This window comes from Suricata suricatta, chromosome 2 (assembly GCF_006229205.1).
Source record: "Suricata suricatta isolate VVHF042 chromosome 2, meerkat_22Aug2017_6uvM2_HiC, whole genome shotgun sequence".
Taxonomy (NCBI): Eukaryota; Metazoa; Chordata; class Mammalia; order Carnivora; family Herpestidae; genus Suricata; species Suricata suricatta.
In genome coordinates, this window is record NC_043701.1 from 48,010,806 (window position 1) to 48,024,807 (window position 14,002).

A 14,002-nucleotide genomic window follows, 5' to 3' on the forward strand; every position below is an offset into this window, starting at 1 on the left:
CTTTCCAGCCCCGGGAGAGGCTGGGCTCCCGAAGTCTCCAGCTCCGGATCCCGGATCCCGGCCTCTGACAGTGCCTACGCTGCCACCAGAGTAGCTTTCAGGACCTAAGGAGGGGGCCCAGGGCCATGGGGACGGCAAGAGTCCTGGTTTCCAAATGTGCCAGGGGTGCCTGCGATTCGCAGCCTCCAGCGGGAAGCACCCTCCATGCCTTTTGGCTATATTCGTGATTTACTTTCGTCTTTCAGGATCCAGGAAAATAACTACGAAGATACTAGGCACTAACACGAAATGCTTCCATTAGCATCCTCATTTTGCTCCTGGAGATCTAAGCAAGACCCTAATAACTCGGCCCACGGATTCCCAGCCCCCAAACAGCTTCTGTGGCTGTGGGGAGCCTGGGCCCACTCGCTGGGTTCACCGAGAACCCTCCGAATTGGGGCCCGGCTTGCTAGAAGAAAGGGACCTGGTGGTGAAGATTCTCCAGGCTGGATACTTAAAGCAAATCAAATAGCGAACTAATGACACGAAAACCATATTTGCACGAAAGAAAAATCGACTCCGGTTATAAAAGTATATGGAATTTGACCTCGCCTCGGAGAAACACTACACAAAAGCTATCTTTAATAGACGCCTGTCATTTAAGAGCGGCAGGGACACTGTCCCTCATGCACTCGCAAAAAAAACAGAGCCGTAATTGTAGCTGCTGCTGCGGGCAGGATTTATTTCTCCAATTGGCTAAATGGCCTCCCCCCTTCCCCGAAGGTGATATCTGTATTTTCAAATTTCAGAGCTGCCGGCACGACGGGCAGAACCGACCCCAACCTCAACACAAAAATAAGAGGGGCTGCACAGCGGGGAAATAAAGTTGTTGTAAATAAAATCCAAGTCACCGTCTCCCCCCAGTCCTCTGCATCCTCGCCGGGCGCGCGATCGGCAGCTGACGGCCTCACAATTGGTACATCCTAATGGAACTGCGAGGGAAATGCAATAATTTTGCCATAATGGGCTGTAACCTCAATTCGACCCCGGCCCTTGCAGCCCTCGGTCGGAAGCGGAGCGATGCGCCCTGCCTCCAGCGGGTGGCGCTCGAGTCCGACTGAACGGCGGCGGCGGGTGGCGGGCACGCGCCTGGGGCGCGCGCGCCACCCCTCTTGCCTCCACCCAACTCCCCCATTAGTGCACGAGTTTACCTCTAGAGGTCATCAGGCAGGATTTACGACTGGACAACAAAAGCACGTGATTCGAAGTCGTACCCCATATTTGGGTGCCTACGTAGGAGGGAACCAAGTACATGTCCCAGTCATTTCCATAATTCATCATAAATTGTGCAAGGGTGCTATAGACGCACAAACGACCGCGAGCCACAAATCAAGCACACATATCAAAAAACAAATGAGCTCTTATTTTGTAAACTCATTTTGCGGTCGCTATCCAAATGGCCCGGACTACCAGTTGCATAATTATGGAGATCATAGTTCCGTGAGCGAGCAATTCAGGGACTCGGCGAGCATGCACTCCGGCAGGTACGGCTACGGCTACAATGGCATGGATCTCAGCGTCGGCCGCTCCGGCTCCGGCCACTTTGGCTCCGGGGAGCGCGCCCGCAGCTACGCGGCCGGCGCCAGCGCGGCGCCTGCCGAGCCCAGGTACAGCCAGCCGGCCACGTCCACGCACTCGCCTCCGCCCGACCCGCTGCCCTGCTCCGCCGTGGCCCCCTCGCCCGGCAGCGACAGCCACCACGGCGGGAAAAACTCCCTGGGCAACTCCAGCGGCGCCTCGGCCAACGCCGGCAGCACCCACATCAGCAGCAGAGAGGGGGTTGGCACGGCGTCCGGAGCCGAGGAGGATGCCCCCGCCAGCAGCGAGCAGGCGAGCGCGCAGAGCGAGCCGAGCCCGGCGCCGCCCGCCCAACCCCAGATCTACCCCTGGATGCGCAAGCTGCACATAAGTCATGGTAAAGCCAGCCTTTTTCTAAATCCACGCGGCCGCGGGGGCGCGGCTCTCGGTCCCCCCTCTCTCCTTTACCGCCCTCTCTCCCCATCTCTCTCCTGGTCTCGCCTCTCCCAGCCCTGTGGAGTCTCTCCCCGCCGTTCTCCTTCCCCTGCTTTCCTCCTTTCACCTTCTCTTCTCTGCAGCGCCCTGCGCTCGAAAATGGGGGGGTGGGGGTGGAGAAGGGCCGCTGGCCAAGCAAGTTTAGACGTTGCAACGGGGGGGAAAAGGAGAAATCCCGTATCGAACCCCAGCGCCTCGGAACGCGCTCCCGGGTCAAGCCAGCCGAGCAGGGCGCAGAGAGGTAGAGGATGGCAGTAGGGGCCGCGAATCGGGCTTGTCAGGGCGGATAATTTATGAGGAGGGCTACGCTGGGGAAACAGCGTTACTAATTAGAGTCCCCGAAAAGGGGCTTGGGGGGGAACAATCAAGGCGAGAACCGGCGGGATTCTGAAGTTTGGGAGCAGAAGGGACAGCAGGAAAGGGAAGAAAAAGAAAGCAGGCGCCCCAAGCGTGCAAGCTGGAACAGAAGGCGGCTCGCGGGGCTGGAACTTTAAGGGAGGGTGACCTGGAGGCCACTTGGACGCTCAGGAAAGGGCCTTGCTTCCGTGGGTTTCTGAGAGGTGGGCTGCCTGGGAGGTGGCTGTGCCAGGGGCAGGGGCAGGGCCAGAGGGCAGGAGAGGGGTGTAGGAAAGCCGGGCGATCCTCCGGGATGCGGCTCCAGCCTCAGATGGGCCGATTGTTCCCAGAGTCCAAATTGTATTGTTTTCTCTCTAGAAAGGAAGAGGGAAGGAAATTCGGGAGGGGTGGGCGGGTGAGGAGAGGGGACTTGTTGAGCTTTTTCTCCCCTGTTTCTTGCTCAGGAGCCCTGGCTCGTCCAGCTGCCTTGGGTTACCAGGGGCTGAGGAGTTGGTGGCTAAACCGCTGACTTTTCTGTTGCAGACAACATAGGCGGCCCGGAAGGCAAAAGGGCCCGGACGGCCTACACCCGCTACCAGACCCTGGAGCTGGAGAAGGAGTTCCACTTCAACCGCTATCTGACCCGCCGAAGAAGGATTGAAATAGCACATGCTCTTTGCCTCTCCGAGAGACAAATTAAAATCTGGTTCCAAAACCGGAGAATGAAGTGGAAAAAAGATAATAAGCTGAAAAGCATGAGCATGGCGGCGGCGGGAGGGGCCTTCCGCCCCTGAGTATTTGAGCGTTTAAAGTACTGAGCAGTATTAGCGGATCCCCGCGTAGTGTCAGTACTAAGGTGACTTTCTAAACTCCCTTGTGTTCCTTCTGTGAAGAAGCCCTGTTCTTGTTGCCCTAATTCATCTTTTAATCATGAGCCTGTTTATTGCCATTATAGCGCCTGTATAAGTAGATCTGCTTTCTGTTCATCTCTTTGTCCTGAATGGCTTTGTCTTGAAAAAAAAAATAGATGTTTTAACTTATTTATATGAAGCAAGCTGTGTTACTTGAAGTAACTATAACAAAAAAAAAGAGAAAAAAAGACACAAAAACTCCCCCTCCAACCTCGTTTAGTGCCAATGTTGTGTGTTGCACTCCAGTTGTTTAACTGTGCATGTGAGTGGAAGTGTTCCTGTCTCAATAGCTCCAAGCTGTTAAAGATATTTTTATTCAAACTACCTATATTCCCTGTGTAATTAATGCTGTTGTAGAGGTGACTTGATGAGACACAACTTAACTTGTTTGACGTGTAGTGACTAGTGACTCTGTGACGAAAACTGTGACTCCAAGCGGTGTGTCCCTGCGTGCCTTTGTAGGACCCTTTGCACGAACTCTGGAAGTGGCTCTTATAAGCGCAGCTTCAGTGATGTATGTTTTTGTGAACAAAGTTACAAATATTGTCCGAGTCTGGCCGTTTAAGCAAACTGTGATCAGCTTTTTTTTTTTTTTTTGTATTTGTTTTTAAGGAAAAAAAAATACTGACTGGAAACAAAAAATAAACTTTCTATTGTAAGTTCTCTTGGTCTGGTTTGTGCCAAATAGCAAGCGGCTCTCTGTGTTCTTCTGTCTGGCTGTCCAGTGCAGGAAGGCAGCGAGTCTGAGGTTACCTGAGCAGCCTGCCTGTGCAAGGAGACCTCAGACCGACCCGCCAGACCTGACCCGCGACCTCCCTAACTCTGACCCGCCAGAGATCAGGGCAGAAGGTGGAAAAGCTGTAGGTGGCTCCAAAGCCTGAGTCCAACCTGCCCATCTCTGAGGAAACCAAGTAAACTTGCTGAGTACAAAAAAGAGAAAGAGAGAGAAAGGAGCAGAGCACAGGGCTTTGTTAGCAGCCCTCAGGGCCCACACGGATGCTGCCTCTTTCCTGAGGGCATCCTAGGCCTCCACTTGCTGAAGAGACTGCTGTACCACACTGTGGCCCCCATACCCTCTGCCCCTAACCCGCCCAGGCACCCTTTCCCATTCCTCACCCTGAACCATGTTGGCTTCTTTTGCTACAATTAATTTGCTACAAATGGAAGGTACTTACCCCGTCCTAGCTCGATTGGGAAGCTCCTCAGAGCAGCTAAAGCGCAACTAGAGATTTGCACATTTACCGACTGCTTACACTGATGCCGTCTTTCCTTTTAAAAGTTATAAAACAGTAAACTTTATAAGCCCCAGTTCCGGCTATATGACATTTGGGTGCCAAATGAATAGGGTTTTGTCTATGAATTCGATCGTAAAATCATCCATAGCGCAGACAGATCGGCTCACTGGCTATAAAACGTCACGTGGGGCCATTAAAGTAAGTTTTATGGTTTTGGGGAGTTGACATCCAACATTATGTACCACATAACATATAATCTCACTGACGCCGGACTCCATTTGACTCTTTTGCAGGCTACGTGTGCCGCCTGGTCATTCAAATTGTCCATTTTAGGTCCAGAAGTGTCCAAACCACAAGTTCTCAAAACTCTCTGAAAAATGGCTCCCTCCGAGTTAAGGTAAGATTGCCTCCTGAGCGCTTTCAAGTTTATTTGTACTCTGAAAACTTTCTTCCTTGATCTCTCTTTCCCTCTCAATCTCTCTCTCTCTCTCTTTCTCTGGCTCAGTAACTCTGAGGTTGCCTCTGAATTCAAAAGGGCAGAGCCAACTCTTCCTCTACCCACAAGAGCTGCGCCAGGAGCCAGCTCTGCGGAGGCACCCCGGTGAAAAGCGCCTGTGGCCGCCGCGTCCCCAGGCCTAACTTTAATTGCTGCACAACCGCGAATGTTAATGACTTCCGCTGCTCTCGCCGGCGCAAAAGATGATTTTTGTGTGCGAATGGGCCTGCGTGTGGGGACTTGGCAGGGCCGCCCCCCGTTCCGGGGCTGGCGGGGCTGCCTCTTCGGGGGGTAGCGGAGCCCTAGGGTGGGGGCTGGGAGACAGTGGGGCGCCGGCCGCGGGCGCCAAGGGCCGCGCTGCGCTGGGGAGTGCTTGGAGTTTGAAAGAAAGGCCCGGGCAGGGCCGAGGCGGGCTCTGGCGGGATTCCTTACGGGGCTGTGGCAATATGTCTTCGCGGGCCGGGGTCATCTGGCAGCACTGAATTGAGGCGGCTGCCTTCGGGGCCGAGTTTCAGGCTGGCCGGTGAGAGCCGGAGGGTGGCAGAGGCCGGCGAGGCGCGGGCCGCACCTCCAGGCTGGGCCCCTGGGTTGCCAGGCCGAGCCCAGGAGGCCGGGGACCGCGGGGCCCCCACCTGGGGGTGGGCAGGGAGGGCTCACCCCTCCCCTCCCCCGCACCCGGAACCAGGCCCTGAACCTTGTTTGCCTGTGCGTTCTTTTTATTTCGGTGGGACTGTTCTCACCCGCCTGTGAGTCTGAAGCAATAAACTTTATGGCCGGATTTAACTTTAGTCTTTGAATCCCCAGGCTAAATGAAAGGAGTTAAAGCGCTTTCTTTTCTTCCGCCTTCCCTTTCTTCTCCCTCTCCTCCTTTTCCTTTTCCTCTCCTCCTTTGTAGAATTAAAACATGCGTGCACAGGACGCTCAAAAGGCAACTTAGGGATCCCCCTAGATAACACTAAAGATTAGAGAAATTGACTCCCCCTCAATATACAGAAAATTCTCTCTTCCAAACTGTGCCCTAAAGTTTGAGGGGAAGTCGAGGTGTCTTCAATGCCCAATTTAAAAGTCCCCAGAGCCATTAGGTTGTTTTTCCTGACACATCATAAAGGGTAGTTTAGGGAAGAAATTGGTCGTTTGTCAGTAGGAGATTTCCGCCTTTCTTTTGTTAGCTGCTCTTTCTGTTTGATCCCAGGAAATTTACATAATCTATGATTTCCAAAACAGTTCCCAATACTGCACCAATGGTGAAGTAACGTGAAATAAAATTTTCCTGGGTACAATTCCAACTTGGCCTCAGCCACCACCCCCTTTGGCCTCAAACCCTCACATTCTTCAGTGACAAAGTGACTGGGGATGCTGTGGCCTGTCCTGGGGTCTTTCTCTGGATGGATACCCACAAGGCACCTTGCAGATTTCTCCCATTCCCTGGAAGAATTAAGCCAAATTCTCCAACTCAGAAATGAAACAAACCAACAAAAAATAGGACGTTCTGTCTCTTTAGGATCTGGATGGTTTTCTCAAGAGCTAACTGCTTAAAGATACTTGCTAAGGGCTTAAAGTGAATAAATTTTAAGTACAGTTTTGGGATTTCAACAAACTTTATTGTGCGGACACTCAGCCTAAGTCCAACAGTTGTCCCTAAAGTCAGAGGCCCAAAAAACAAACCTGGGAAGGTTTTTGAAAAATCAAAACCCTCGCACAAGTCCCACTTCTCCGAAATAGTGGCAGGGCAAATCCCTGAAGTCATCTTGCACGGAAGGGTTGGCATTTCAGCGCTCTGGAAGATGTGTCCGGATCTTACTGGGAACTAGAATATAAACTCTGTTTGGGTTCTCTCTTGTTATTTTGTGTGTCTGTGAGTATTCTGGAATCTTTTGTTTTGCTGCTCTGAGTTTTGGGTTCTTTGCTTTGGTGATCTTGGTTGAGTGATTTCTTGGTGACTAAAATTAGTAGCAGAAAAGAGTGATAGGGCTTCTGGCAGGTTCATTTGAGTAACTTGGCTGGAGGAAGTGTCCACACCACCTCTGTGGCCACATCCCCCCCTGGGGTGTGGGGATGGGCAGAAAGGCTGTTGGACCAATATCCAGCATTACCCAATATAGAGAATCCTCCCCATAAATTAAAAAAAGTATAACCTATAAATATGGTCAGCTTATTTCTGTCTGTTGCAATCTTCATGAAACTTCGGAGTTTAACAGAGTAGGTTAACTCACATGGAGTTAAATGACTTTTAAAAAATACAGCATCCAGTCAGACCTATGTGAGTGTTATTGGAGAATTTTTTCTTCCTATTTTCATAAGAAGCAGAGTAAAGGGATCGTTTGTTACCTGTTCCTTTTGTAGGTAAGGTATTTCTTTTTGGAGTGGTTTTTGCAGAGGAACTTACTTAGAAGAAAAAAAATCTCTGTCAATAAGGGCTTTATGAAGACGTCCAGTCTCGGCCGGTGGTAGAAGTGTCTGTCTCTGCCCCTCATCTTGTAAGAAGAGAAGGTGTCCAGTATGTTCAGGACTTCATTTGTTTCTACAAGCTGAAGAGACAATATTTCCTGAACTATAAATATAATAGGAAGCTTCTGCTCACACTTACTTAGGGGTTTGTAAGGGTTTCCATGGTCTAATTTCACAACATTATGCCGAGATTCCTTTTCTCCAGCTCTTTCCCCTGCTTCATTGTTGGCGGCTCTGAGAGAGCAAGACAGAATTTTCTACCAGAAACAGAGTCACGTTCATTTGTTGAGATGTGAAGAGTGTTATATCCAAACAATTAGTGAGGGGGGAGCAAATTGCATCCTGAAACATGGGCTATTAAAGAGGAAAACAATCCTTTTAGCTTAAAAGATGCCCTTCGAAGCTTCTCTCCTGCCTTAGTTCCTGAGTCAGTCCCGAGGTCTACCATGGAGAGTGCAGAATGTTGTGGGCTCCATTCCTTGGGTTCCTAAGGCAGAATTTCTTTCTAGTCAAAGAAAAACTATAAACCGGGCTTCCAGAAAGGGCTGAGGGGGTCAGCCCAGGTCCCCACCCATATAGGAGAGGAGAACCATAGTGCTGGCCACTCTGAACCCCAGAAGTGGAAGATATGCCTAGGTCTGTTCCATTTGGTGTCTTTTCACAAAGAAAGCTGTCTTTCCACCAGTTCCCCTCCCCACAAACCAGTCTTTTCAATAATAATATTTGTTATGAAGGTTATTGGGTAATTATTGCGATTTTGTGAAGCAGCCCTTGCTGGAGGTGAAGTCTGTCATCGCCTAACAAATGACGCCCGTACAGTTCACTGCCGGGTTAAGTAAATGCAGAGAAGATAAATCTGCACACCCTAGGAATCGCCAGCAGAGCACGCTTTAGTACAAGTTCACAGTCAACTCGCCTTCCTGGGCCAGCTCTCCCAACAATTAGGGCTGCGTCTTTATTTTTAAATAAAGGGGGGGAAATGTCTCCAGCTCCCACTGCCTGTTTTCTCCCCATCCTCTATTTTCTTTTACCTTTTTCAAGGTTCCACCATCCTATTCCAAAGTTTCCCTGTAAATATGATGATGAGTGATTTTAAAAATAATCTCACTCCTATTTAAGTGCTGACAAGAAGAGGTAGGAGGCTGATTTGCCAGGAAATACAGTCACAAACACAAAAATATCCAATCCACCCTCTTAATCCAAAAGGTAGTGGCAGAAGCAGGGTGTCCTGGGAGGGGGGAACCCTGCCCCCTGAAAGAAGAGGCACAGCTTTGTGTATCTTTGTGGTTAGTGCGTCGCAACTGCAGGTCAAAAAGTTGAGGGTCAAAAGTTTATGTTGTGCAGCACTCTTAGTCATCTGCCCAGACAGAGTTTGATGTCAATGTTAGAGCCGCGATCTTGACTATCAGCACAAAAGATAAAATGGCTCGGAGTGACGCGTGTATCATGGTATGGACTCCAGGTGAACCCTAGTGGTTGAATGACCTCAATTATGGAGGAAAGGATAGAAAATTCCTCTTTTCAAGAGTAATACATGCTGTATTTCATCTTGAATTATCGCTCCCATTCTGAGGGAAAAGCAGCAGGTAAATAGGCATAGATGACTGAGGCTCCGACACCTTAAATGTTGGAGAACCAGGAGTCTGTTTGTGGGTCTGTCACATTAAAAGTGGACCTTTAAGAAATAACGTAGCAAGTTTCCAGTGTTTCACCAGACCTTCAAAGGCAAGAGAACTGTGCAGGAAACTTCCTTTATTTGAAAATTGTTCTTTTGATTGGCCAGTTTCTTTTTCACACATACAATGATCCCGAAAAGTGTGTGAGAACAAGGGCAAGCATAGGCACTCCTTGCAAAATTGTACTCTTTGCCATTTTCAAACACAGAATGGCTTTTCTGAAACTGCCACCCACTAAACGCAAAGAGTTCTCAGTGCTCGGAAGGGAAGGAAAGAAGTGGAGATGCTCCTCAAAGGGCAAGATTCTTCCAGCTCCCACCAGCGAGGAGATGCTCATTGGTACCGTGAAAATGTGCCTGTGGTTGGAAATTTTTCATGATGTTTGTTGTTAACCCTGAGCGAAATGTAAGAGAAACGCCATAGCCTGTAGGTGAACAACTAAGCTGTAAAGAAGACTCCATTTGAACAGGAAAATGGAATCCACAAATGTCAGGACACTTCGTTAAGACCACTGTGAGGGTCTTCTATTCTCCAGAAAAAAACTCTTTAAAAATACATTGGAAATAAAGGCTGAGGAGAGGGGAAGCAAGCCCCGGAGGAAGGGTGGGAGGGTAGAAAAGAAAGGGAATAGTGTGTTAAGGAAGCCAACTGGAACGGCGCCTCATGTGTGCGTTGCAACTGGAAAACTAAACAATATTTTATTTTTCATGCACCTACATTAGCTGTAAACATTGGTGCCATTAGAATCTGTGTTTGGGAGTGGGGACATATTTCCCTTTTCTATCTACTGATCTTCACGTAATCAGTGTAGGAAAACAGAGGGGGGAAAATAAATTTTTTTCTACGGTTTTCTTTTTAACGTTAGAGATAAGTGAATTCTACTCCTCAGAATGTGGACTCTTGCAGGGATTTTTAAGATCATCCCAATATACTCTGGTTGACTGGCTTTGGTGGTGCCAGGTACGTTTAGTGGCAAAGTAAATATTTCCCAAGCACTGACTTCATGGAAGTAATCAGATTGCTTCCACTGTGCAATGTGTAAAGTTTTTACTCTGGCCAAGAGCTTGAAGCCAAATGGGGGTGTGCCAGATGAAAATAGAAGAAAGGAAACAACTGTGGTGATTGCTGTTACAGCAATGAACACTTCACCACATCTGGGCTAGCGAAATGAAGAAAACTGAAACCCCCTCTATTACTCACCAAGACAATGATGTGTCTCTTCAAGAAAACCTTGTTATTATATTATTGGCTAAAAGCGTGCCACACCTTAGAAACACGTCAGCTTCAATAAGCATAAGCACCAGTTTTTAAAGTAAAAAAAAAAAAAGGCAGAAGTAACTGCTTTTAGAGTACCTACTTTTTCATCTGGAGGATTTTTATCTTTAAGCCTCTCACACAATCCGGGTTAGAATTCATGTTTTATTCGGATATGAATTTCAATCCTGATGTGTGGGCTGCGTTCACTATTGTAAACTACTACAAGGAGACTGCCCTTAAACAATTAGTTGGTCAAATGGCTGATTAAGTATTGCTTCTCTAAAATCACATGCCTAGTGTAGGTTTCTGGGGCGCCCCCAAATACCATCGTCAGGCATTGTGAAATTCAGCTATTCCCGTATGTGCTTCAGAGACATGCTTCAGACACAGAACAGTCTGGAGAATTCTCACTCTAAAGAACAAAGGACAAATACAGTCAATACATTCCATAACGTTTACATTTCCTTTGCTTTCCCCCCTTGGTTTTCCCTGAGAAGGAGTGACCTGGGCAAAGCACCCAGCTCTCTAAAAGGCACTGTATAGACCTTTTAGAAGCGCAAAGTCCAAGGCCGAGGTGAACTTCAGGTCAGCGCGTCTAACAAATATGAAAATGTCGGCTGGTGAAGGGCGCGCCTTGTGATTTAACAAAGACTGTCAATGTGTAAGATTAATAAGAAACAAAATGCACACGGTGTCACTGTTCGGTCACTTTGAAACTTGGGACAGGGTTGCATTCAAGAGGGGAGGCTGTTCCAAATATATTCAAAATGATTCAAATCAGATTCAAACTAGGCTGCAAACACTGCCTCCCTCTCGCCCTCCCTCTCCCTTAGACTCCCTTCACTCTCCTCTTCCATCTGGGATTCGAGGACATGATGAAAAGTTATTTCACTTAATGGGATTTTAAGAAAGCTTTTGTTGGGAATATATGTTATCTCTGCACGTGGAAATGAGCAAATGCGCTCACCAGTTTCCCAAGAAAAGGATAACGCTTTCACCCTGGTAGGGACTGGAGCCAGTTGGTGTGCGAAGATTAGCGTGCTCTCTCTCTGCTCGATTTCAGGGCATCCCATCTTTTCTCGGGCGAGATGCTGCTGGTAAACTTGTTTATTTATTAGTTGAGTTAGTCTCTTCCTGGCTTTACTTTGGTGTGTTGGACCTTATGTAAAGGCAAGAGGTTTCTGTGTGTGTGTGTGCTTTTTAAAGTGTTTTTCAAAAGATTATTTGATTCACTGGTACGATGCTATGGCTTGCTAAGAGAGATTGTGGAAGGATCAGAAAAGGTACTGAGATTGTTTATTACAGCCATAAATCTTGCAGTAAAATGTCAAAATGTCGGTGTGTGAGATAACACTTGGTGGTCCTGGCTCCGTTTGTGTTTATGATAGGAACCACAAAGACAAGTTACAGGCCTTGGGGATTCTGTGTAAGCCCATCTTCCTACAGTAATAGAACCACATAAAACACAGGCACAGTTAACTCGTTTAGGTTAACCATATACAAAACAGTGCCTGTGCCTCATTAATACTTTAAAATAGAAACTCGGTGGAAGGATCTGAGGCTAAACAACATGAATTTTGTGTTTTAGTGTCTGTAAATAGTACTAAACAGACATAGTTAAGACCCTAGTACTCGAGGCTGATGACATAAGGGACATAAGGAGGAGGGTAAAATTCCCTTGTCGTTTCCCCCCACCCCAAGCTTCCAAAGCGATGTTCTGTACATTGTATTATGTATGTATATACTGTTCATATGAAATAGTATATATGTATATGTTATTTTTTCTTGCTGTAGAGAAAGACAGATTTAGGCAGCTGTATCACAGGCTAGATTTCCCTCCAACTCTAGAGAGGATGTCTAAAGATTGATTTCTGACTGTGGTTCAGATTTCATTAAAAAAATTTCAGGGTGCCCCATGTTGATGGACAGCACTCTTCAGAGACACACATCCAATGCAGAAAACCTCTTTGTACTGCTTCAGGGTGATTCCAGTTGGAAAGCTAATATGATCCCTTTTTTAACCTCTTTTCCTAAATTAGTTTAAAGATTAGTCCCATATAATAGGCTTTATGTGGCTAAGCATTAAATGACTATCCATCAAATGGATATATTCCAGCATTTAGTAACTCATATGAGTAACCGATATAAATGAAGATAGAATTGACATTCCTTTTGAAGTATCTCTAGGCTTAGGCAATAACTTTCCTTGTCTGCGGTTGAGACTCAGTTGTGAGAAGGCTGTTTATACTGCTCTTTGAAAAATCAACTAAGGTGCACCAGCTGAAAAATCCTTGCTTTCCATGCCAATCTGAAAGTATTTTTAGAATGGTGACTATGCTAGTTTGCACTGCTTTAATCTGGGCTGAAGAGTAGAGGATCCAGGTGTGTCTGTTACTCAGTAAAAGAAAGGGAAAGTACACACGATGAGTAAAGCATCAATATTTACTTCAAAGATCAACATTAGGTGGAATTAATAAGTAATTTATTTCTTAATAATGGTGTAATTAGTTTGCCCATCAAATTTCAATCACCAAATGAGAAGCAACAGTCCTCTCCCCGTCTCTTTCCAGAGCTACTGATATCGTTAATATGCTAATTTTCAGCAATTCAGAAATTATAGATTGTACTGTAGATACAACTTTAGGCTCAGATACAGCCTGAGAAAGCAGCATCCAGAAGACAAAATATAACATTCTGAGCGGGGAAAAGACCCGTCAGCGATCAGACTGGGCACAGTGTCTATTCTGTCCTTAGCTGGTTTTTGTTTGGGATTGTTCTGAAATAAGAAATTGTTGGTTTCCAAGCTCGATTTTGTGGAGCCGTCGCTGCTATCTATTTCCACCCTTGAGCTACCTTCTCTCTCACGGTCGCACCTAGTAAATGCAAGGATGTTTAAGTCTCATACCAACACCTCCATCAAAATGAAATGCTATTAGAGAGGTTTTGATTTTTTTCCTAAGATTTTATCTCTAAAAGGAAGGAAAAATGAAAATTGCCCACCCGGTTATATTGCAATGGTCTTGCTCCTCTAGCCAATTTCTCTCAGCTGTTCACCCACCCACCCTTTGAGGCTCCATGCCGGGCTTCTCAAAGCAGGGGATCTCTGGCGGCGGACTCGGCCCAGGCGAGCAGGATGTGGGGAAGGGGATCAGGGGTGAAAATACAGATCTGTTGGCCTTATTCGTTTTATTCCGGGGCCACGGTTAAAATCAGGGTATTTCCTTGGTCCTGACGCCATTCCTTCCCCTGCCGGCCTCGAACCCTAGAAGACGCCAGGGCAAGCTAGGATGGGCCCGAGGTCAGCGATGGGCCGCGGCCACTCCGCTGCCCCGAGGCCTAAACCAAGAGTACCGCACGAAAAGGGCCTGTCCGGCTTGGGCGTCCGAAAGGACCAGAAGCCCTGGTGGGCCCCGAATTGCCCGCAAGACCCAAAGTTGGGGGGTTGGGGGGACCAAAGCTCCAGCTCCCTCCCTCTGCCCGGGGCCGGACAGCAGCATCCATCACCCGCCCGCGCGCTTCCTGATCCGGGTCCGCGCGCGCGGTGCGCCCATTGGCGAGGGCGGGTCACGTGGGGGTACTAGGCGGGGCGCG

At 48.0% G+C, this 14,002-nt stretch overlaps 2 protein-coding genes across 2 annotated transcripts in view; both read left to right on the forward strand.

Annotated features, from left to right (window-relative positions):
* The window catches only part of HOXA6 (homeobox A6), a 3,747-nt gene extending 2,862 nt beyond the window's left edge, over positions 1-885 (forward strand). Inside the window, exon 2 of the mRNA XM_029925910.1 lies at positions 1-885. This exon is cut by the window's left edge and continues 928 nt beyond it. The gene's annotated coding sequence lies outside the window, so the exon portion shown is untranslated.
* Positions 886-967: 82 nt separating this feature from the next.
* HOXA5 (homeobox A5) lies at positions 968-3,501 on the forward strand. The gene is made up of 2 exons (XM_029925896.1): positions 968-1,954; positions 2,932-3,501. Exons 1-2 carry the CDS (start codon positions 1,060-1,062, stop codon positions 3,180-3,182), a joined length of 1,146 nt encoding a protein of 381 aa, XP_029781756.1. The 5' UTR covers positions 968-1,059; the 3' UTR covers positions 3,183-3,501.
* Positions 3,502-14,002: the final 10,501 nt, after the last annotated feature.